At 35.9% G+C, this 24,509-nt stretch overlaps 1 protein-coding gene across 3 annotated transcripts in view; it reads right to left on the bottom strand.

Moving 5' to 3' along the window:
- The window catches only part of PTPN4 (protein tyrosine phosphatase non-receptor type 4), a 116,575-nt gene that overhangs the window by 14,610 nt on the left and 77,456 nt on the right, over positions 1-24,509 (bottom strand). For all 3 annotated transcript variants that reach the window (XM_065637535.1, XM_065637537.1, XM_065637536.1), the window contains 11 exons: positions 23,399-23,467; positions 16,698-16,832; positions 15,298-15,456; positions 10,286-10,445; positions 7,268-7,351; positions 7,128-7,184; positions 5,611-5,767; positions 3,944-4,110; positions 2,498-2,588; positions 2,355-2,416; positions 1,479-1,625 (listed from right to left, as the gene is read on the bottom strand). In XM_065637535.1, coding sequence (XP_065493607.1) covers positions 1,479-1,625; positions 2,355-2,416; positions 2,498-2,588; positions 3,944-4,110; positions 5,611-5,767; positions 7,128-7,184; positions 7,268-7,351; positions 10,286-10,445; positions 15,298-15,456; positions 16,698-16,832; positions 23,399-23,467 — 1,288 coding nt within the window. The remainder of the gene's footprint in view (positions 1-1,478; positions 1,626-2,354; positions 2,417-2,497; positions 2,589-3,943; positions 4,111-5,610; positions 5,768-7,127; positions 7,185-7,267; positions 7,352-10,285; positions 10,446-15,297; positions 15,457-16,697; positions 16,833-23,398; positions 23,468-24,509) is intronic.

The raw sequence follows: 24,509 nt of genomic DNA, 5'->3' as shown, positions 1-24,509 counted from the left end.
GCAAGCAGTGGGACAGTGATGTCTGTAGCCTCGGGATCAGCTTTAGAGCAGGGAGTCTGCCTATGGGTATAAGACAGATAAGTGCTTTCATGTCATCATTAGGCAGCTCTCCAAAGAACTCCACAAATATCATTATTGAAAGGGTGGGGGAACCTCAGAGAACTGCTATTGCAAGTCTGTTCTCAGCAGATCTGCAAAGAGAACTCAAATTAAAAGGGCACTTGTACTGAAATTCCCTCTAATCGTGTTTATTTGGGAGCAGGCAGCATCATGTCTACATTGAGTCACTGAAAAACGGTTTTGAAACACTGCAACTCGTCTTCAATTACTATTATTCCAGGTTGTCGTTTCTGTCCGCACACTTAACCAGCCAGTGCTACTGTGAATGCTCCAGACTATAAACCAAATAACTCTGGAATTACGCTGTGTGTATGACCAGATTTTATTGTTTTGCCTGTCTCCAAAGGGCAAAGCTGCATTAATAAACAAAGCTATTAAGGAGAAACTATAGCTTAAAAAAAAAATCCCCAAACCCAAAAACCCACAACCCAAAACCAAACCAACCACAAGATACACCTGAGGCCATTTATAGCACCATTAAACAATTATTCTTAGCAATTTATAACTCTAATTACTTTCTTACTAGTACTCTATTTTTACTCATTTTTGTATGGAAATGACTTAAAGGACAATGATTCTTTCATATGATTAAACAAATGTTTATAACCACAGAAGAACATTTTGTGAAAAATTTTAGATTTCAAGATTATCAAGGATTCTCTTAAAGACAGCCACCCAGGCATGGGCTCTTAAAACTACAAAGCTGTGTTAAGCTGCCTTAAAAAATCCATCTCTCTACATATCAAAGAACTAATCTACAAAAACTGATGAAACTTCTTGGAGTTCCTTTATTTGAAATGTAGAGAAAAAAAATCCCATGAATGTAAATTCTACTTGCTTTTTACAATAAAGATCAAACAAGGAAGTCTAAAAATATTTTAAGAAATAAATGTAGACTTCAAGTTTAAAGTATTAGCTAGGCTAACAATATCAGAAGGTTTAAAATAGTAGTGTTGCAATGATGGCTTCCAAGAATGCACTGTCCTTATGAAAAATGTCATAACCATAGACCCATAGAACAGTTTGGGTTGAAAGGGACCTTCAAAGCTCATCTAGTCCAGCCCCCTGCCATGAGCAGGGACATCTTCAACCAGATCAGGTTGCTCAGAGCCCCGTCCAGCCTGGCCCGGGATGTCTCCAGGGATGGGGCATCGACCACCTCTCTGGGCAACCTGGGCCAGTGTTTCACCACCTTCATTGTAAAAAAAATTCTTCCTTATATCTAGTCTAAGTCTACCCCACTACCTCTTGTCATATTATATGTCATAATAGTACATTTCTCTCATCTTTTAAAGTCTAGTCACCAACAGATTTTTAGAAGATTATGTCAGTGGTATTTAAGGAAATCTTTTACTTACTCTGCCCCGTTCAACTTGAGTCGTTAACATTACAACCATAGATGAGCCTTGTTCCCAAGTCATCTGCCAAAAATCAGGACAAGTGTTCGGTAATGGACCTTGACAAGCAATGTACTGGTTTATTATTGTGGAAGAAGGGATTTCCATCTAAGAGAAGACAAAGTCATTATTTTAATTCTTACTGCAAATGCAAGTCAGGCATCAGACATTTAGTGTTTAGTAACTAAGACATTAAAAAAGCATCAACTATATTCATTCTATTTATTATAAGTTAGTAAACATGGATTGGCACAGATAAAAATTCTTCGAAGTGTTTCACACACAAAATTATTACAAAGATCCAAGTACACTTCATATATTAACTGACAGTATGTAGTTGCCATAATCAAGATTAATGGTAAAAAAAGAAAATAATTCACATGCAAACATTTAATGCTCTGTGGGTTTCTGGCACTAGCTTTTAAAATACTGATCTTAGAATTTAATTTCATTTCTGTTTTTTCTTCGTGAAAGGAAAAGTAACTAACCGTAATTTTGTTGTGACTGACAATGAAAAAAGAAAAGTAAAAGAAAGTGAAGAAAGTGCTGAACACTACTGGCAAATTAGTAATGAGAAAAGAAGAATTCCTCTGCTAGAGGGCTCGTTTCCCATGGTGTTTTTTTCTTTTTCTTGGTTTCATTTATAAAAACACCTGCGACAAAGCATCAGCAAATAGGTATATCTACAGTAAATTTCAAACCATTTTACTACAGGTTTATCAGCCATTCCAGTCTGACTTAGATTTATGAAAATGTTATTTTTTTAAAATTGACTTCTCAATTGAAAAACTGCCAAATTACTTAGTGTCAGAAGCTCTTTTGAACAATAGTACTCACATTTATATAATTTGCATTGATGTAATCTTCGTTACTTTTTAAAATAACCCGTGTAGCATCATCTGAAAAAAATTTAGAAAAATGTTACTTATTTACTAACCACAGAAAATACTCTTAGAACACATATACAAACACATACTTACAAGGCGAAATGTCTCTGTATCTATTTTTGGAAATGTTTTGAGGTAATCTGGCACAAGACATTGTCATTCCAGGCTTTTTCCTATACAATTGCTAAAAGATAAAAATGATGGTCAGACCATAATAGATGCAAAAGATCTGTGAGTTTATTGGTTGCCTAGAGGTACTTTTTAGAATATAAACTACTGAGCAACTACGGAGCTTCAACACACATGAAAATAGTTTTCAAAAGAAAGCACTATGAATTTAGTTATGCTGTGGGACCACTGAAAGTAATTATGACATCATCATAATTTGTTCAAAGACAAACTGAATGCTAAATTTCAAGGTTCAAGAAGAACACTGATCCAGAGAAAAGTCAATTTTGTAGACTGGCAAGGGAATGGACTGACACCGACACGCCACACGATGATTTGGGGCAAGCAGATTGTGTTGTGTATAAGGCATCTACCTACAATGCAGTTATTTTTTCTCCTTTTTTTTTTTTTTTTTTTTGTTCTGATGTCTTCCTGTATTTCAATAACTATAGAGTGAATCCCGGGCTACCTCATCCTTTTCCACCACAAAATGTCCTTTGAGAGGCTCCTGCCCTCTCCTGCCTCAGCCATGCACTGCCACAACCCTTGTGCTACAAACAGTGTCAGTGAAACGATCCACGTTCTACAAAAAGCACTTTAAAAACTTTTAAACACTGAACCTGTTTGGGAGACTGAAAAAGTATGGTTAAAGAACGATTCTAAATCACTTTGAAAAAAATCTTTTCTTTCTACATATGAAAGTAAATTTTACCCAAGTTCTTAAAGAATAGTATATAAACATATTTTATAAATATATGTTGTAATACACAACACTAGGTCTCCATTTGGTGAGGAATTAACAGAATTCACACTGCTGTGTTTTACAAACCTACTGCTTCCTGCTTTAAGCCACTCAATCTCATGCATTAAAGATGGAATAGTATCAAGGCACAAGTTAGCGCTAAAGAAAGACCATAGCTATCAGCAGCTTGGGACCCCACAGGAAGTGCTTCTGAAATGTGTCATTAAAAAAAAAAATCAACTATTTATAAAAGACATAGGTACATTAACCCTTAAGATTAGGGTTGTAAACCTTAAGACTGGGGTTGTATTTTCCATTGGTAATTTTACCTTCCTTCATTGAGATTGTCCATAAAATGTCGACAGCTCAGCTGTCATTTCGTTTCCACAGTAACTTAGATAGGGAATAACACTAAAAACTAGTATTAGGATTATTCTATGCCATAAATTTGCACATACAATACAGGATTGGATTTTTTTTTGTTATTTTTCTTTTGAGAGTATGAGACAATTGTTTTGCCAAAAGATGCTGACTCTACTGAAATTTAACTCAAGTCTGCTCTGCTTAAAATAATTACTATCCCAAAAGACTTGGAACTTGCACACAGCTACAGGCGACACTGTACTCACATCAAACTGAGCCAAAACAGTTCCAGTGATGAGCCCCTCTGCCAGCTGCATCATGGACTCCCTCAGAGCATTATCATCTTGATGGACACCATCAAGTGGAGATTTCTCAGGGATGTACTGGAAGTCAGGCTCACTCTCCAGCTTCTCTTCCACAACATCATAGACAGCTATAACAAATGTAGGTATGAACACTGGCTGAACATTCTGTTTGGCAAGTAAAATTAACTCTAAGTCATCCATTTAAAACAGCAAAAAAGTATTTCTTCTGTAGAAAAATCTACATTTATTAACACACTGATTTTAGTCCCCATCAGCAAGGGCAAGTAGCCTTTCCTGATCATTATAACCCATGACAGAACTATTCTTTTTTGTTTAATAGTAACTTTAAGTGAAAATACATGACTAACTGCTAAAATTTCCATCAAAACACATTATGCCCTACCTTGTCTGACGTAACTCCCTAATCTCAGATTCTCACATCATGCCTCTGAAGTGATTATAGTTGCATTTATATTTTTACTTTTAATTCACTTTGAACTGATATAGGCTTCAGTAATTAGGGCAAAATGTGCAGACCACCTGAGAAAATGGCATTAATATATGCCATTATGATGCTATCAATGCTGTATGCATGCCCTGCCTATAAATAAACTGAAAAACAACATGTATTTTCTACTATACATGACAGAGACATTTTCTGTTTGAGCGCCTGTTTTTAAATGATATCCCATGACCGCAAAGGAGGAAACTGGCAACTCCTCACTTCTACAACTCAAGTGTTTTTATCCAGAATACAAAAGTAATCAATACACAAGGGGAAACTGTTTTAGTAAATTTGTAAACAGAGCTAACAATTTTATCTGAAAAAGAAAGTGACAACACAAAAGCTGCAAGAGAACCTAGCGAATGAGAGCACAAGTGGGGAGTGCAATAACTGAATAAAGGAACGGCTGATGTACTCTCCTGTATTAATTTCAATTATTCCGATTAAAAAGAATTATTTTTTATTTTGCGTTTTCCTCTGCACCTTCTTCTGCACACCCCAACTATAATTGGGATGTACAGAGAATTAAATCCAAGGACCATCTGCTGGCAATGCTCCTACAGTGCATTTCAGGAATATATTGCACAAGCTGTTACTTAGACTGCATTTTTAGCACTTCCTTCTATTAAGCCTCTTCAAGTAGAAATGTTACCAGTTGTTCTGGATTGTTTTAAAAACACATGGAAGGATTTTGCATATATGGACCTCTCAAGTCATCCAAACCCTGGGTGTCTGGTGAGGGGAATTTTGTTTGTTTGTGTTTGGTTTTTGTGTTCCTTAAGGGAATAAGAGCAACCTCAGAAACTGCATTCAATATCCATATAGCTTTCTAGACATTTTTATCAAAAAGAGGGAGAACAAAATTTAAATTAGCTCTCTATTAGAAATATTTGATTTCTGCGTTTTGTAATAATTTCCAACACTTAGTTATGCACAGCTCCTTAGAGTATGGGATTGATCATGATTTGTACAAGACACGGTGTTATTGCAATTCCTTTTCAAGGAAGGGAGTTCGTTCTTACAAAGAAGTTGAGCATTCCATCTCAGGACACAAAATGGAGCTTAGAAAATGAAAGCAAGGTGTGGATTTTTTTATTATTATTATTACGTACAAATTACTCACCATTGGGTCGAACTAGGAGCACAAGTTCCCCTGAGTGTCTCTCACAGCTAGCTTTAATAAACATAACAACTTGATCATGGGTATGTTCTGCTATATCCCTGCCGTTGATCAGTACAACCTGGTCCCCCTCATTCAAACGAGGGACACAGAGATCAGCCTGCAAGGTGAAAAAAAAAAAAGTCTGTAAAACAAGCCATTTCCAATTTCTCACCTTAAAATAGCAACTTAAAGGAACTATACTTGGGAGCTTGAATCCTAACAGCCTAGTTGCTATGGTTGCTGCACTGTATTCAAATGATAAATTTAAGTCTTACACAATACATAAGACAGTGCCATTCACATCAACAAATCAATCTGCCACTGGGAGGTGACTGCTATTGTAACGTCTTTTGGCAGCTGTTACTCCACTCCTCTGGTTGAAGCAGAAAGCTCCTCTGTTTGAATCACAATTTGTATAGGCAATTAAAAAGCAGGATGTTCTTATCTTCGCAGCGAAGGGAGTAACATGTCAAAGCCTTGTCCAAATCAGTTTCACAGGCTTAAATGCTTCAGGTGTGAAATATCACAACTGTAACGAAAGAGTAAGAGAAGAACCGAAGACAATGCACTAATCCCAGTAATCCCAGATAGAGGAATCAGGTAATACCAAAAATTATTATTATAATCATAGTCTAAACATAGTTGCAGAAGAGAAAGAGCACATGCCATCACCAAATATCCTCTCCTTAGAGGGTGAATATTTAAAGCATTCAGCCACAATTGTTACTAAATATTTTAGAGATAGTAATTAACAAGGACAAGAACAACGTTCTTGGTAAACATTTTAATGGTTTCAAAGAGTCAAAAAACCAAACAAAAATACCCTCAAAAAACTGTACATCAAGAGTTAGCAAATAAATGGTTCACTCTAAAATGTATAAAGAGAGCTGACTCCAGTCAGCTGAATACCAGGTCAGTATTTCTGGCAATCAACCGACAAAATATTGTGCCTAGTTTGAAGACACTATTGATAGTCACTAAACATCAGTAATAACAGACAATCAGACCTGATGAATGATTCATGATGTCTGTTTTTAATCTAAATCATGGCTTTATTCAGCTACATCTGTCACTAAAATAAGAGGGATTTGCTATTTTAGTTATTTTTAACATACTAAAAGACTCAATATATAATTTATGTGAAATCATATGAATGCCTATATTTTTTAAAAGTTACAAAGTAAATGTATTTTTAGGATGATACAGCTCAAGAAACAGTGGCTACTGAACATCTGTAACTCCCTGTCATTTTCAATAATTCAATTTTGTTTCAGTAACAAAAAATATTTTTGAGGACTGAAGAAATTTTAAAAATGTTATATAGCCCCATCACATTCTTAGTGCACACAATTTGCTTTGCGAGGATAATCTTCTAGCACAAACTAATTTTGATAGGCAACTATGAAATAATTTACAGTTCTGAGTACATATTCAAAATACAAAGATATTGCTACCAAGTTTGTTTTTTGATAACTTACAGGTGTTCCTGGAGCTACCCTGGACACTATTACTGGCATCTTCTGATCATATCCACCCTTAAAAAAAATTAAATTAGTAATAAATTACAAATGTCAGAAAATAATATTAATAGACATGAGGGACATAGATGTACTGTTACCTTTACATTGAAGCCAAACCTTCCATTTTCATCTGGTTTCATTCTGATCATAACAAGATTGTCATGGGGGACACCACCATTGGGCTGGTAAACAGAAATTATATTAAAATATATTTTGTTCATAATTAGACATTGAAGATATTATACTCCTTATCAAGTAATTTCTCCTGGACATTTGAAAAAACATCATGTAATAGTGTGAATGTCTTGAGTTCTGCATAGAAGGGAACAGTTACACATTTAAAAGTCACAGACATAACTAAGTTAAAATTGTGTTCTGTCAAAACAAGCTCACAGTAAGAAACTTTCAGAAAAGACTAATTGGCTCAAAGCAGTCTTAAGAAAAAGAGTTTACTAAATGGAAACTCCTTAAATTCATCTTAATTAAGACCACTGTGAAAAGCCTGCAGTAAGAATGCAATATGATGAAAAATAAGGTCATTGAAGGTATATTTTTTTTTCTTTTTAACAGCAATATGATGAAAGCAAGCAAGGACAAATCTGGCAACAAAATCTTGGTTCCATAACCCCTATTCCATTTCCAGTGCTGTGAAGCACAAGGTGTGACATGTGCTTGGCACTGATCAAGCTCTGAGGGTTTTAGCTGCTTTCTTTCTGGTTTCATCCTGATCACAGCAACACTGTTAAAAGGAACTACCAATAAACTGGGGAACAATAGATACTTTTTTAATCTGGAAGAATCAATTTAGTGCCATTGAAGTGATTTTTAGTTCATTCCCATCAATATTTATTTCACAGACTGAACACTAGCTAGTATTCCTATAGTTTCTATGGTGAGGACCTTTGTTTCAAGGACGTTTTCAGTGTTACCAACTACAGGCAAAGCATAAGACATATTCAGAGAGGAAGAAAACAAAAACGTATTAAAGCAAACATTTCTATACGTAAGAAATTTCAAATCTGCAGGTTCGATAGGTAAAAGAAGGCTGCTCAACTTGGCTCATAAAAAGTTAACTCAATTCCAGGTGTTTTAGCTCTTGGCTAAAACAAAACTTTCCGACCCCAGCCGCACCAACACATTCATAGTAATGAAAAGACGAAAAATTTGGGGAAAAAGAAGAAAGTAACAGCATAAGAGATATTAATGAAAAGGAAGGGTGCTTAGGAAGCCTGATCATATGCAAATCACTTTAGCCTGTGTTCACTGGCACAGGAGACCAGACTCAGGTTCCTGGGCAGAATGAACAACCAAGTGCTCACCTGCAGCATTTGGCAACTTTAATGCTATTACATTCCCTAGACAAAAAAGGGAATAATCATTTCCTGCTTTAAAAGGCTATTTTGACCAGCTGCTTATAATAAAGAACCTGAAGGGAACACTGTATATCATCATTAACGTGTTCGACTGAAGGGGCTCCTGCCCACACCTGTTTTCAAATACTGCTGGACATTCTCGGAGTGGATATGTAGGGATTGCAGATGGAGCAAAAAATTGTCATTCCCATACCTGTCCTACTACCTTTCTAAAGGGACTCTCTGTACATATAACAGATGAAATAAATTCGATGACTAAATTAAATCAAACTCATGCAGGCTTTTCCTTAAAATACTTGAGATGGAGCAGCAGAAAAGACTTTTGTGGTGCAGGAACCTGAAGTGCATTCTGGTCAGAAAAACAACTTTGAAAAAAAACCCATTCCAAATCCTAAATTTCCAATTTCACAAAATTTCAGTCATGCTGCATTCCTTCTTCTCTAATGCCCCAAATAAAAAGCCATCGCAGACCAAATCAGAACTACAATTACAACAGCGGACTGCTGCCTTAAGGGAGGCTGCATAGATATGGCTCACTGGACCACAGCAAACAACTACACTGACAACGCACAGAGCAAAAAGAATCTCACTCTCACTCAGTTGTGTTGTTTTTGCAGAACTAAAAGGAGTTAAGAAAACAACTGAAAGTTATTTTTGTCAATTTGGTAAAGATAACTGAATACAGAGCAGAAAAACTTGATGAGTAAAGTCGTGTTTGTCTTTCAAACCAGAACAGTACATCAATATGACTCAGGTAAGCACTGAGAGAAGACAAAGGTGTTGAAAATTCAGTTTTTTTGCAACATTCCCAAAATTCTCATAAACTTACAGGTTTCACTTTCAGAGGTTTTCTTAAAACCCCACCTATGAAATTACATATGGTTTTTATGGGAATCTTAACTTTGTAACAGGGGCTGAGATAACACCTTAGGCTTAGAGTTCAAAATGTAAATAAAAATAAACCAAAGGTATTTCTAAAATATCAATTTTGGGAGCTGAGTCATAATTTTGAATGTCTGAGGTTGGCAAACTGTTTATACGGTATTTGCTACATATGGATGTTCAAACAGTTTACCCATCCTGCAAAACATTTATTGTCTCACATCAGTATAAAACCAAGAACCATTTGAAAACTTCTGGAAGGACAAAAGGAAAAAAAAAAAGTGGTGAGATCTCATCTCAGTCAGACAATAATCAACTGACTAGCTTAGTCATCTAGCTTAAGTGTGGAAAAAGAACTTTTGCTGAGATTTTTACATTCATTGTCACAGGTCTCTTGATAGTCTCTTTCTCAGAAATTCTGATGAGAAATGCAACTACAGATTCAAGAAGCCTCTCCTGACAAAACTGCTCTAGGAGCTGGTAGGCACTTCTAGTTTCAGCTTTTTGATAAAAGCTGAACACCAGTGGTAGTGTCTGCAACGTGGTCTTTAAAACTGATGGTTAGTGATATCTCAGGGAAGAAGTTAATTAGAAATTTCTGCATGTGCTGAAAAGCTGATGTTCAAAACGTTTGCATATCCATCCCAATGCAGTCACATTTGATGACAACAGACAAAGGACTAACTCCAGCAGATGGAAACAATAGCAGGAGCTTGCAAAGAGACAGTCTGTATAATGGAAATGCTGCAATGTAAAGCACAAACACAACAAGTCTCTCAAATGCATCAGAACCAAATTCACGAAAAACAGGATGATCATCCAATAAAAAGCAGAATTATTAAACTAGATCTAAAAACTTACTGTGGATTTTTCAGGAGATGCAGGAACATCAAATGTTTCATTAATATGGTTATCCAGTTCTTGCTGCGAGTGCGAATGATGAATTTGGTTCCAACTGCTCTTTTTAAATTGTTTGGGTGGTAACGCAGGAGGCTGCCCATCTATAGGAGTCTCTTGAGATCTAAATATCAAAATAGAAGTATGAAGTAGAACGATCATGAGATATTCACAGTTTTTTCAGGCTTCCAAATAAACTGAAAATGCCAGAAGAAACTTAAGTGTTTGAGAGCTGTATAATGCTTTTTTAGAATCTCAAAAATGTACTGTGGTACAATATATTGGAAGTGTATGTTTGGACATGTTTCTGCATTTTTCTTGACAAGCAACTGTACACAGAATGATTAAGTTCATCTTTTATACATTTTTTTAAAAAATTATTTCAGCATGCTTAACCCACTTTATGTTGGAATACTGTAAAATTCACTGTATTTATAATCTGCACTCTTGCTAAAAAACCATGTTTCTAAAATGGATATGACAATATGTCTTCCTCAGTAAGGAAATCAATTAGTTTGCATCTTATATTAATGCCTGCAATTTAAATCTTAAAATCAGACACAAGCAGCATAACAAAGTGCACCCACACTAGTCTTTGGCTTTTGATGTAAAAATAGGAGGAGTGCAAGTTGAAGACAACTCAATTGTCCCCCTGCATTTATTTGAAAAGCCTATTAGAGATCACAGTGTTAAGTTTGAATTTTTCAATGTAATAGCGTATGTATACACTTCAAGAGAACTTTGGTTCTTTTCCGCTCTTGAACATATTCCCCTTTGAAACATGTACAGCTTTGAAACACTGGTAAAAAAGGTATTCATCACATGCATTTTTTAGTTCAGTTATAACACCATTACTGAAAATGAAATAGCAGAAAGTTCTGTTTCTGTTTTAGATCTGCAAGCACTCTACTGTAGATTAATAAAAACGTTCTCTGTGTTTATATGTAATGTAGATAATTTCCCTTATTAGTCCTTTTGAAATAAAAGCTTAACTGCATAATTTGTATTACATAAGTATATGATTCATCTTTCGTTATATAGCTCTATATTTAAGAATTAAGAACATTTTGAGAGGCCCAAAAGGGCAGTTTGCACATAGTTCCCATTAACTTGGCTTGAGTGCCAGTTTCTGAATACCAGGGAGGATCCGTGCCTTCCTCCCCGTGAACCACATTAAAAGCTGTTATTAAGTCATTTAATGACTTACGACAACAGCCCACTGACACTAGTGGCAAATCCAAAAAACCCCATCAAGAATGAAGTTACAGGCTATAGCTAAATCTAAACCGAACACTACAACCAGAAATGGGTGTCTCTGTTCTTTCTTCCACCCACAGCCTCGGCCCGTTCCCCAAAGCGCTTGGGTGCTCCTCCCTCGGCTCAGGCAGCTCACCCTGCAAGCAAAAATGCATCCTCTTTTTGGCCAAGCCTGGGTAGCTACACCAAGGTGAAGTGGTCGGTGACAGGAGAGGGAAGGATGCTCCCCAAAGCCAGAAACAGGACACTGCCCCTTGGGTTCTCAGCAAGCTGTAGAGGTAACTCAGAGCTCGGCAAAGCGGGGTGAGCGCGGCTGGGGGACAGCTCTGGCCACAGGGGACTGGCAGGACACAGCACAACAGCTCAAGTTGCCGCACCTTGAGAAAACCCCAGGCACACATCAAGTTCCACACCCTATAATCTTGTTTCTATGCAGTTAAAGAAAGGCAGATCCCAGACACGTGTTTTTGAATAAAATAAACGACCAAAAAAAAAAAATCAGCTCACAATTGTCTGCAGTGATTTCAAATAAAGGATGAACCTCTTTCAAAAAGCACAAAAACTTAATTGGAAATGGAACACTTCACTTTGAAAAACCACATTTTCCATTTCAGTTTTTAAAATTTAGTCAATTTTCTTAGAAAACAAAATATTGATAAAGTTTTCTGTCAATGTATGCAAATAGTACATTTGAAAAAGATGTAAACAATTTTTTGTATGTTTTTGCTTAATTTCATCTTTTAGAAGATTTTTTTTTTTCATGCAGTGTTAAAAGAAAAAAAAAGTAGCACTAATTGTTCAGTATCTGATGTTGGAAGAATCTCATGTTCAAAACACACTATTGAATAAAAGTAATATTTCTTAACACTTTTAAATGCAAGTGATAGCAAAATAGAGCATATCATCCTTACATTTTTCAGGATAAGCAGCTTTTCTAAATTGATTTTTGTGGAGAAAGACAAAAATATCATGATTGCTGACATCTGCAAAATGAATTTGCGGCAGCTATAAATTATTTAGACGCTGACTTACAAAGGTCACCCAGAGCTTTTTAACTGCTTATGTATTTATTCACTGAAGTCTGGCCAGCACAGATTATTCAGTCTTTTAAGTGAAGGGCAACATAGTTATGTATTTTGCTGCAAACAATTACTCCTGAGAGTTTTAAACGGAACAAAAAAGGAACAGAAAACATGAGACACAAAAGAAGTCATTCCGATAAAAGTAAAGGATGGGATCTTGTGTTTGACTAGATGTCTGTACACACACGTCAAACACCACAGAAAAAATTCCTTTTGAACATACAAACTTATAGGAAAGATTGGAAAAGTCACTTAAATTAACATTTTAGAAGCAGTAATGCAAGTACTGTAATATATTAGCATAACGAATTGTGAGAACTAACAATCAAGCCTTGGGCAAAAACTTCACTGCTTTGTATTTGCCCAGTCAGCTTTGAATTTCCTTCTGAATGCTCAGACAATGGCAGTGAAAGCAGCCGATTCTGCAGGCAAAGCAGCTCCCTGGTACTGCACTCAGCCATTTACATAATAATAAAATAACACGCAAACCCTGGCACTGACAAGCTTTGCGTACTTTTGTTACAGATATCCGGTCTGACCTTTTAATATATTAAGCAGAAGTTTCCTATGCACCCCCATAAATTTATTAAACTAAACACATATCACGTGCTTTTGTAATTTAAGGATATAATTACCTCAGAGAACTACAAGCAGAAATCTCTCTATTTTTGAATAGCACATGCAGATGAAGAAAGAAATATGAATTAAAGGTTGTATTAGCTACGTCATAATACCCTTCTAAACTTCACTGAAACTAATTTATTTTGCTATGTTGACTCCAAACTGCAAGATCAGTAAACCTATCACATTAGCCCCTCTTTTTTACATATGTAAATTTGATCAATAAATAAAATTTCCCAACAAATTAGCAGATGGGTTACTCAAATCTTTTTACTCAGACAGGCCAAATTGGTAAGAAACAGCTTTTTGGACTGTAAAATAATATAATATAAATTTAGATACCTAATAAGACCTTCATGACTACTCCTTTCTTTTGTAACTCTCAAATCTTGAATCAATTACCCACCTGAAACTTTCAGAAGGCCCTAATGGAATTCAAGTATTTTGACAGTCAACGCTCTCATTCTTAAAAATACCTTATGCTCAAAGATTTAATTCCACTTTTAAGCTTCCAACAAGGGAAAACAAAAAAGCAAAACTTAGTGATGAAAGAGCAATGTTTTTTCTTCTTGGGCACAGAAAGAGCGAAATCATGAAAAAGAACAGCCATGGTTGCATAACTAATTTACAAAACCACTTCCTCTCCTTTTAAGGCTCATTTCTATGGCAACTTACACAAGAAATCAGGTATTAAGTTAACAAATCCCAAGGACACTCAGAAATATTTTTTACAACTTAACTTAAAGGCATAGAAATAAAAGAATATTTAAGAATTGTGCTTGCTTCACTGTATCACCCCACCATTCAGTGTTTCTCATAACTGACTTCTCTTCGAAGTCTTGGAACAGAAGGAACCTGACCCTGTGTGGACAGCAAAACTCTAATATAAGAAAATATTCACAAGTGTTCCAGTTTTGAGGCTCCCGCAGCATGTGAATAAGTTAAAACAGCCCAGCAAAAAAAGCAGATTTTATATTATTAGGCCAAATTACTGTTTTAGAACTCTGACAGCTAAATGACTAGCTGATGGTCAAATTATAACTATTGTAACCCTGTCATAAAAAGCACCTTTTGTTATTTCACAAAAATTTTAAAATTTGGTATTCATTTCCCTCTCCAAAGTTATGCAGTAGTTAAAACTGAAGGTAGAGTCCAAGCAAGGCTTTAAAATTGTGTTCAAATTGTTTCCTTGAGTAATTTTTCCTGACATACAATTTGTTTATAAACATGTAATTATGTATGTGCTGATAGCAGAGATTACACAAGGACAAGTTTAGCATTACATGTAGAGCTATGTATAAAAAGCTACAGTGGCAGTGTTAATAAGGTGTATATTGTGCACCTTTTTTCCCCAATTCATCTGTACTCTGGCGACAAGTTACTGAGTAATTCAAATCTTTGAATAACTCAACCTTTTTTCATTTGTCATCCTTATGGACTTAATAAACAATAGTAGTTTTTATTTTGGCTACCAAAGTATAGTAAACTTATAGTATCAGGAAAATTCAGCATAACAGAAAAAAAGCCTGATACCGATATCTTTAAAAAAAATAAAGATATACTCAACAACATGAGAAACATACTAAGAACCTCAGAATGCTGGGGTGCTAAAAAGTATTTTGGCCAAGTAAAGCCCACTCATACTTCTGTGCCTTGACAAAAAGCCAAATTTCCAAACTCACAGGAATTAAAAACTTCTATCACAAACCCACATACTTCACTTCTGTCAAAAAAATTACTTTTGCTTCCTCATCCAGACACTGATGGTCACATTACAGCAAACCCACATTTTCAGTGGATTGGAAGATATTGTAATCCTGCACCAGGAACCTATCAGATATAGGTCTTTACTTCTGTATCATTTCATTTTCAGTAGCACCTATAATAATACTCCCTAAATAACAACAACCTTTTTATTAGATATTTTGGCTCTCACTGACACTTAACGGTGAAGGTTTCTGACTTATCTTCAGAAGCTCTGCAAGCTACCGTACAGTAATGACCAACAGAACTTACGGTGATGATTCCAGTATGATGCTGTTGGCCTGGGTGGAAGATGGAGATCGGTGATTCACAAATACTTCACTAGGGGAAGTGTGAACTACATGGTCCACTAAATGTCCAACTGATGAGGGTCGTAACCGGGCTCCTTCTTGAGTGAAGGCAGAGTTGCGACTAAGGGAAAGCAGAGCAGTGTAATGTGAAAAGAATGTTACTATTAATCTACATTTCTTACACCACTACAAAGGAATGCTAAAATAATTACTTCCTTTCAGTGCAAGCTTATGCTCATATACATATTTTTATTAAACAACTTAAGGTTTCAAAAAAAATCACTGAAACAATTATGTTGTCAGATCAACATGCTATATTTCACAATTTTCTTTTCAAAAGTGTTCCAAAAATATTTTCATAAACACTAAATGGCTTTTTTTTTTTTAATAAAGCCTAAAAGCATTATGGTCCAATGAAAAGGCTACTGGACTAATATTTGACACAATGAGAAAAAAAAAAAAAGAATCCCCCAGAAGAAAAATCCTGGCTCTGCTATGGCAGAACTTAACCCAAATTCATTAAGATGAACATTTTATCCCCTGCATCTTCTCCTAGAAGAATCATAAGCTTTGTACTGAGAGTCTTACAATTTCTGTGACCCAAATATTTCCCATTTTAAAACTAGCATAGTGACAGGCATCTTTCTTAAAATGCTTTGAAAGATGCATCATTAAGTTATGTTATGCTATAAGCATCATTAATAAAAAAAAAATTACAACAGCTTTCAAATGCTGCAGATGCTTACAACCGCTTTTTGAGTAATATGTTGCAATGCCAAAGAATCTTAAAACCTTCTGGTTTATGCAATACAAAATTGGAAAATACCGATTCTTTAGCCAGTTTCAGCACAGTGAGAAAATCGGTTATTTTCCAAAAGAAATCAGGAATGATTTTTCATTAACTATAAACATAAAACAGAAAGCTCTGAAAAAAGTGAGTTTGGAAAGGAAATGCAGAAAAATTGAGGGCAATAAGCCGACAAGGATTTCCAATTAAGTAATTTTCCCCAATGTTTGAAGAAGTGGTATTAACCAGAGTCAATTATTTCTAAAATATCACATAGCTTCTATTATCAGGTGTTTTGTTAGTCAAATGAATAATTTAGTTTTAACTGTGCTTGAGAAAACTCAAGCTCTCAAATTTAGGATAGTGTGCTACATCTTACATTCTTTATAGGTTGAGTGAGAAGCACCTAAAATGCACCCACAAATAGTTTCTCTTATCTGGAGCTAAATGTTCCAGTGCATAATTTGTGAAGTTATTTGTCCCCATAATGCATCAATCCCTTTATTACACAAGCAGTTCACCCACATGAGAGGCAGACAGTTGCTTCTAGGGAGAGTAGATTTGATGCTACTTACTGATTTGGGGTTCCAGGTGGAGATCGTGACGGCAGGCTCTGCGTTTCCAACCTGTCATCAGACAGCGAGTTCCTACTCACTACTTCCCAGTCCATCCCACTGATTAATTTCCGTGCCAAAGGTTTACTGGGAGATCTAGAAGAAGAAAGTAAAATGACTAACCAAAAATTATAGGGAGTAATAAGAAGAAAATTACATAAAATTCACCACAATGAAACTGTGGACGTTCTATCATAGGAAACCAAATTATATGGATGAAAGGAGAGGTAATAATGCAAAACTGTATTTACACAGGCAGTTCTGTATTTTTCTCAATATACTGCATTTCATTTTCTGTACTTTGTACAATAACATCAATGACATGGAGTCGCCTGGGAGGGAGACAGGCAAGATGGAAAGGGAATCCACTAAACTTTGAGGCATTTCTAATGCCTCAAAGAGAATCTGACACCAACATAACAGTCAAAGAGGTCTGGACCTCTAAGTAATACAACTATTGAGCCACCTCAGGAAAAAATAAAACAGTAGAAACACCAGCCAAAAACAACTCCTAAAGACTTTGAAAAACTGAAAGTGGAGTAGTCATTAACATGGCAATACAACTGCTGAGTTTGTTTACTCATCAGAGATTTCCATCGAGGTGACATGCTTTCTTCCAGAACACGTTTTGTCACCTGTAAGGCAGATATAATCATCCTATTTAAAGTTCTTTGCAGGTAGTCAAACTTCATTTGGTTTGTGCCAGAAATGTTCTTCAAGTTAAAGGTCATTATCACCAGTGTTTTTATACAGAAGGAATTGTATTTTCTACTCATTGCCCTTTCTCGATATTGAGGTTGAGGAAAGTTGTTCTTCTCATTCTCCAGTGATCCCAGGATACCTACAATCCCTTTCTGCTGTTTCTTTCACCTGCTTCTTAAGCACACAAGACCGTACTTGCAATCTCTCACGAAACAGTATATTTTCCTTTTGTACTGGAAATTATCAGATGAATCATCCAAGAATTGTGGTTGCTTTTTTCTTAGCATTGCACAGGATGGCTCAGTCATCCTGCGACTAAACATACTCAGACTTTGCTGTTTGTTGTTTTCAACTGAAAACCCCTTAGTCAACAACAAAAATTATTTCTCTCCTTTATCTTCTGATTTATCTTTCGATTTACTGAAAGTGCAAGTCCAGAAAGAAGGAACTTTGAGAAATTAAGGAACTACCTGCAAACAAATTACATCCTTCTGAAAATGAGAACCTGAGTTACAAATACATTTTTGCTTCTCATGGAACTTAAAATGCAATGCAAGCCACCACCTCAAGCAGGCTGTCCTCAATATAATCAAGAAAGTCTACACCAATAACCAATCAAGCATCATATCTAATACTCTATCTTCACATGCATAAATGCTATTAATGTCAATAGTGTTTGTTTAATACTAAAGAAGTGGTGATCTGTGTGTGGAGGGTTTGTTTTTGTTTTTACACCCGCGAGCAGTTCTGTACATGCCTTGCCTGCTGTTTTGCTGCTCTAAAGACTTACTGAACAAGAGCTGACAAATTTCAGCCAGTTAAGCAAGATGGGCTGTTCTAAATACTACTGTTTCGGTCTTATTCCACTAATGTAACCCACTAATCCATCTAATAGTATATTGATATTTAAAAGCAGCGAAAATATTAATTATTTAATTCCCGAGGAAAAACACATCCAGTTTCTTAGCATGTATTCTAAACAGTATTAATTTAAATCAAAAGTAATTAGCTTGATAGCATGTCAATTAAACCAACATTTCAATTTCTGTAATTTGCTTCAAATACGAGCAATTCAAACCACTTATGTATTTTTCTTCATAAACATAGCAAATTTGAGCAGTTCTGAACAGATAAAGTAACTAGAAACCAGCAGAACTGACATGCAAGTCTAAAGTTGTTCACCCATCATTCCATTATTAATCAAAGCTCTCATTAGCCAGACTTGGCTGACCAGCAGATTTGCAGCCAGCGGATCAACACCAAGGGCCAGCTCTGCCAAGAGCTGGATTCTACTGACCAAAGAACGGGCTGAGGGAAAAGTGCAGAGGAACACAATATACGTAGTGCTAAATTAGGTAAATACAAGACTGCAGATACTGTATTTTTTGACAGACATGTAAAGGCAGCCATTGAACCTTATTTTCCCCTCAGTGAAAAAGCAACAGCTATAACAACTATAGGAAAGCTGTTTGTTTTTTTGTGGTTTTTTTTTTTTTAATTTGTTGGTTTTTAATTTGCAACAACAGTGAAAGAGCACTATCTTTGCCTGCATAAAACAAATTAAATTACAAAGAGAGATACAGAAGTACATAGAGAGGGGGAAAAAAAAAAAGTTTTTTCCAAAAATTAAAATCTTGATTGCTTAAAAAAGCGCCACCACATTGTATCTTAAGTCATAGTTTGTAACTACATTTTTAAAAACTTCCTCAATCTATGCAACAAATGAACAAAACTCTAAAATGAGAAGCATTACATTCTTCCCTATTAAAAAAATATAATGTTAAGAAAACTCACCTTTTATTGCGGATAGGGTCTGATGTTTCAGAAATAATACTTTACTACCGTGATAAACAGCTGCAGTGTTTATCAGCAAAGGCTCGTTTCAATAATTTTATTAACAGTTTTAACCTCAGAGTCCCACCCACTCATGTTTGTTGCCTCTACTTCCTGTCTTTGCAGAAATTTCAAAGAAAAAATTACCACACTGCAGTACTGCACTTCTCAGTGCTGTGGCTTTTTGATACTAGTTCTGCCAACACTTCTAAATATAACAATAAGCTATTTTTTATTAACTTTTAAGATATGTTGTGAAATATTCCTGCAAATTTCTCCTATATCACCAATTTCTTAAAATATTAAAATAACTTTCTAATGGCAGAGTGCAGCTGAAGAGATAGGAGGGGGGGAGTAAGCTGGAAAAAAAACTGTTGAAATGCTTTGATAAACTCTGAAATTCTAAATTCCACATTTGTCTGCTCAGTCTGGATGCTTCCATTGCACCGTAGCAAAGGGCACTGATGATTACAACAGTAAACTGTTTTCAGATTCAATTTTTGGTGTATCTGCAAAGACATTCCTAAAAAAGTTGGAAGAAGCCCTATCTGTCTGAGCAGGGACAGAGACCCAAAACTTTACCTGCCCCCAAGATCAAGAACAGTCTTACAGGCTACGATACTATGTCAAACAAGAACAAAAAAAGAGTAACATGGATGATATTATGAAATGCAAGTAAAGAAAAAAAAGCACAAAAAATTATATTAGCTCAGCTACAATACACAAAAGCTTTTTTTGCATCCCACAGCTGAAGAGCTAAATTCTCACAGGAGCTAGAGAAGAGAATATTGTTTGGGAATACAGGTGGGAATCTTTTAAATAATTTCTGTCCCAAAAAGAAATAGAACCTGGAGCCACAGCCTTGCTTTGTATTTTGACAAGGAGTACAGGGAATGCATTTCTCAGACAAAACTGGCAACTCCTGCTCCAGCCTGAGAGACTGAAAGTATACACAAATCTGTAGATACACCACAAACAACATACATGGTCTAAAGCACGTGAGGAATTATTTAATTAACCTGCACAAATGCATGGTTGAAGGAAGACTGGATTTTTAGAAACTTAATGTTCAGCAGTTTGTAGATAGAAATGACTGAGATAGCCACGCACTATCATACAATGCACATGAACGACCTTCTCTCAGCCCCAGTACAGACCACCACAACTGAACAGAATCAGAATATTTTGCAAGGACTCTAAAAGAGAACATTGCTCTTTAAAAGTTTCTCAAGTCATGACTTTTTCACTTTTATTATCTGCTTTCACTCTTATTAGGCTCCTGGGAATTCTTACAGGTTTGCTTGGGTTGTGAATATCCTGTAACAAATGAGGCCAAGAGAAGAACTGTACTGAAGATGAAATAAATTAAAAAAACCCCTAAACTGCAGCAACAGTCTTCTAAATGCTGAAGTTAGTGCTGCAGGAAGATTACGAAAACAGCATCTACAAACTGTATCAATTTATTACTCCTTCACAGTAAGTTTGGGGGGGGGGGGGGGTGTTTGTTTTTTGGGGTTTTGTTGGTTGGTTGGTTTTGGGTTTTGTTGGTTTTGTTTGTCTGTTTTGGTTTTTTGTTGTTTTTGTTTGTTTGTTTGGGAGAGGGTGTTTGGTTTTGGGTTTTGGTGGGGGTTTTTTTTGACAGTAAGTTTTAACTGTTTTTCTGATTTGGGAAGACATAATCCATGAATACTACTACAGCTAATTTTAAAGTAAAATCCTAAGGAGAAACAGCTAAGCCTGCTAATTGTAGGCTGCTTGTTTCATTGAAATGGCCGTTAAGAAATTTTATTTCCATGTCTTGTGCTCTGTATCTATGTTCCACTCAGTATGCAAAAGCTAGATGATCATTACTTGTGGCACGCACCATTTCCCAACTTACAACAAATACATCACTCAAATAAAATCTTAGTGTAACAACCAGTGTTATTTTCTTACAATGAAACTATTCAAAACTTTGCTTAGGCAGTATTAACTCAAATAGGGCAGTTTCTAGTTAGATATTGATGAGAAAATCTGGATAGCTCTAGGAAAAAAAAACCCACACTGAAAATATCTTCTTTTGTTAAACCGATCATGAATAAATCTTCTGATGTGGTAATAACAAAAGCAATAGCGATTACTTAATTTTTTCTTTGTGTCCACTTAATTCTCAAGACAGACCTGACTGTAATGCTAGCACACTCTTGGTTTCGTAACAAAAGGCAACCAACACCTAGCAGAACTTTCAAAAGCAACCGAAACAAGCCCGCTGCTCCACAGCTTAAAAACTGTTCAACAACGTGACTTTGTGTGAGAAAGCACGCTGAAAAAGGCAGGTTCCAGGAACAAAAATCTCATTATACCTGTAAAACCTTATAAAAGCAAAATGTATCCTCTGTATTTCAACTTGAAATGTAGATGTTTAGAATACAAAGAATTAAAGATAATGTTCTTAGATCGAGCTTCTTGAACCACATGGTGCTTTAGAAATGTCTTCTGTTTCAAGTTTTTTCACCCTTGAAACTACTAAAAGTCTTTAAGATTGAAAATGCATGAATTTCACACTCCGATGGGGAGGACTGAGGAAGAAACGGATGATCTATTAAAAGCCTTTTGAGGTGTATTTGTTACAATACATGTACGCATATTTGCCTCAGACTTTTATCAGTCATCAACATCACTAAACAACTCAAAAGGCGAAGATGAATGCTGTGTTCCTTAATCTAAAAGCAACAGTGGAAAATAGAATTACTGACGACAGAAGAGTTTATTAACTAAAAAAAAAAAAGTTAAAAAGACTTGGGAAAATATCAGAGCAATCCTAGCCATTGCTTTCAATTTTACCCAGAGTATATGTGACAAAACAAAAGTGACTCCAGCACCATTTGTTCAGTTTTGACTCAAAGTGAAGAGTGCCATCTACAGAATAAGAGTTTCTAAAACGACAGATATACTCCCCTCAAAACCAATATCAACTCTCCTCCACCCTACTTACTTGTGGGGAGTTGCTAAGCTCAGAGTGCAACAAGAAAAAATAGTCTTTAACTGATTCATAACTGTCATTTAAATAAATAAAACTGTCACAGTTTTGAGTCTTCTGAGTACTAAAAAATTTGCCCCACATAAAAAATCTAACCAGACTCCCCACGTAAATTAGACTAAAAAATAATTCTACAGCACACAGAACAAACTGGCCTTATAAAAATCTGCCTTTTGAACAAACATATCACAGCACTTCTACCCTCAAATCTTTCTAATATGGAGCTGGGTATCTACAGTTTGCCCAGCTAAAAACTCAAATTATACTATATCATACGGGGGAAAGAAAGGGGGGACGGGTAGAAAAAAAATCAACGCAGAATTCACCAATGCTCTGGAAAACAGTGTTTGCAGGTACTCGAGAAAGGTTGCTGAGCTTGTTACGAAAAGCCTGCGAGCATAAATTTGAACTTCAAAGTTCCTTAAGGGGTAATTATACCAAAAGATGTCCCTCATTTCAGTAAAAGTATAACCAGAAAAAAAGCATGGAGCATGCTCCCCACACATGCGGATTCTTTCTATTAATGATGGGAGCAGACTGCCAAATGGATACAGCAGCAGTTTTACTTTTGAATACTGCATTCATGATTTCTGAATGAAGAACTAAATCTACGTCTTGATTGTTTTCTCGTAATCACTAAACCCCTCAGCAGTCTGAAACACAACTAAGTAATGCTTTTTATTCTAAAGGAACTATGTGTGTACAGTTGCAGGTGGTTGTTAGCGATAAAACACATCAAATAATCCAAAGTTTTAATGGAATATTGGAAGACACCATTCTTTGCAATAAAGACAGCACAAGGAGGGCTAGTACATCTAACAACAACAGATGGAAGGCAATTAATTTTGAAAATATATAAAGGGGAAAATGTTAAAGAATACCTTATTAACTTTTCCATCATAAGATTCTCCCCATTTCTGGCTGCCCCAAAGAGACATCTTCCCATATCAGAATTAAACTCCTTAATATGGTTAAGTCAAGCCACCAGCAACAGTTGACTACAGTTGCTCTGTATTTTAAATATTTGCAAACAGAAACCAATGATCCCATAGCATCTTAAAAGAAAAACAGAAGACTTACTGATTCTGTATGAACGTAAATTGCTTACCTTGCAAATACCCTGTCTTTGTTTGCTCTTTCTTTACCATACTGCACAGACTGGACCTCTGTTCTCCCACTGAAAAACAAAACCAAACCTCTAAATGCAACAAACTTAGGATGACAATTTCTTGCTTAAAATTGAGCCATCTCAACAAAAAGCGCCTAAATTCTATTTTTGGTCATGCTCAAGCAATTGCGCTAGCTTGAGTACAATGTAACTTCAGACAGCGTTTGGTAAGCGTAGGTCTTCTTTCCCATTAGAGTTTAACTGTAACAAAGACCAGTTTAATTTAAGCATAACATAAAGCTTTCTCTTCCTTTTTCTCCTTATCCAAAGTGATAAGAAAGTTCTGCTTGGGTGTTTGGATGACACTTAATACTAAAATCTTTCCTGCCAAAGCCATAATTGAAAGTTACAGCATCTCCTCTCTACCCCTCCTAAACTATTCCATGAACTGCTAATGACTTAGTTGCTACTTAGTTCAGCAAAAAATCAAAGAAATTAGATGACAAGCACATCAGGATTGTATTCGTCTATGCAACTTGTCAAAACCAAGATTAGAATCTGGAACTTGTCAATTTTTCATATAAGATCAGATGTCTTGTGTCAAATCAAAGATCGTTTATAATATTTCATAATTTCTGGGTTTTTAGTGTCTATCAGCAGTTAACAACTGGTGGCAAGATACCAGAAAAAGTCCCTCTTGCAGCCATGTCCCCATTTACAACTTCGTACCAAGGCACAGAGTCAGACCATACATGTCCTAAAGAAATACTGATACTTCACATTTTGTTCTTTTCTGTCCCTTACAGGGACATTTACACTATTAAATCAAAGAATAATTAGCTATTTTCACATTTATATTACAAAACTACTGGATGTGTGAAAGCTGGAGAAAAGGGCCAACTGGAATCTCACGAAATTCAGTGAAGGGAAATGCAAAGGCCCACACCTGGGGGGAATAACCCCATGCACAAGCTGAGGGGTAGTGGGCTGGGAAGCAGGTTTGCTCAACACTGGTGAGACCACATCTGCAGTGCTGTGTGGAGTTCCAGGGTCCCCCAAGTCAAGCAAAGGGGCCACAAAGGCAATTAAAGGTCTGGAGCATCTGACATAT

This window comes from Caloenas nicobarica, chromosome 6 (assembly GCF_036013445.1).
Source record: "Caloenas nicobarica isolate bCalNic1 chromosome 6, bCalNic1.hap1, whole genome shotgun sequence".
NCBI lineage: Eukaryota > Metazoa > Chordata > Aves > Columbiformes > Columbidae > Caloenas > Caloenas nicobarica.
Note: the sequence above shows the minus strand (reverse complement) of the source record. Positions and strands in the feature narration are given on the sequence as shown.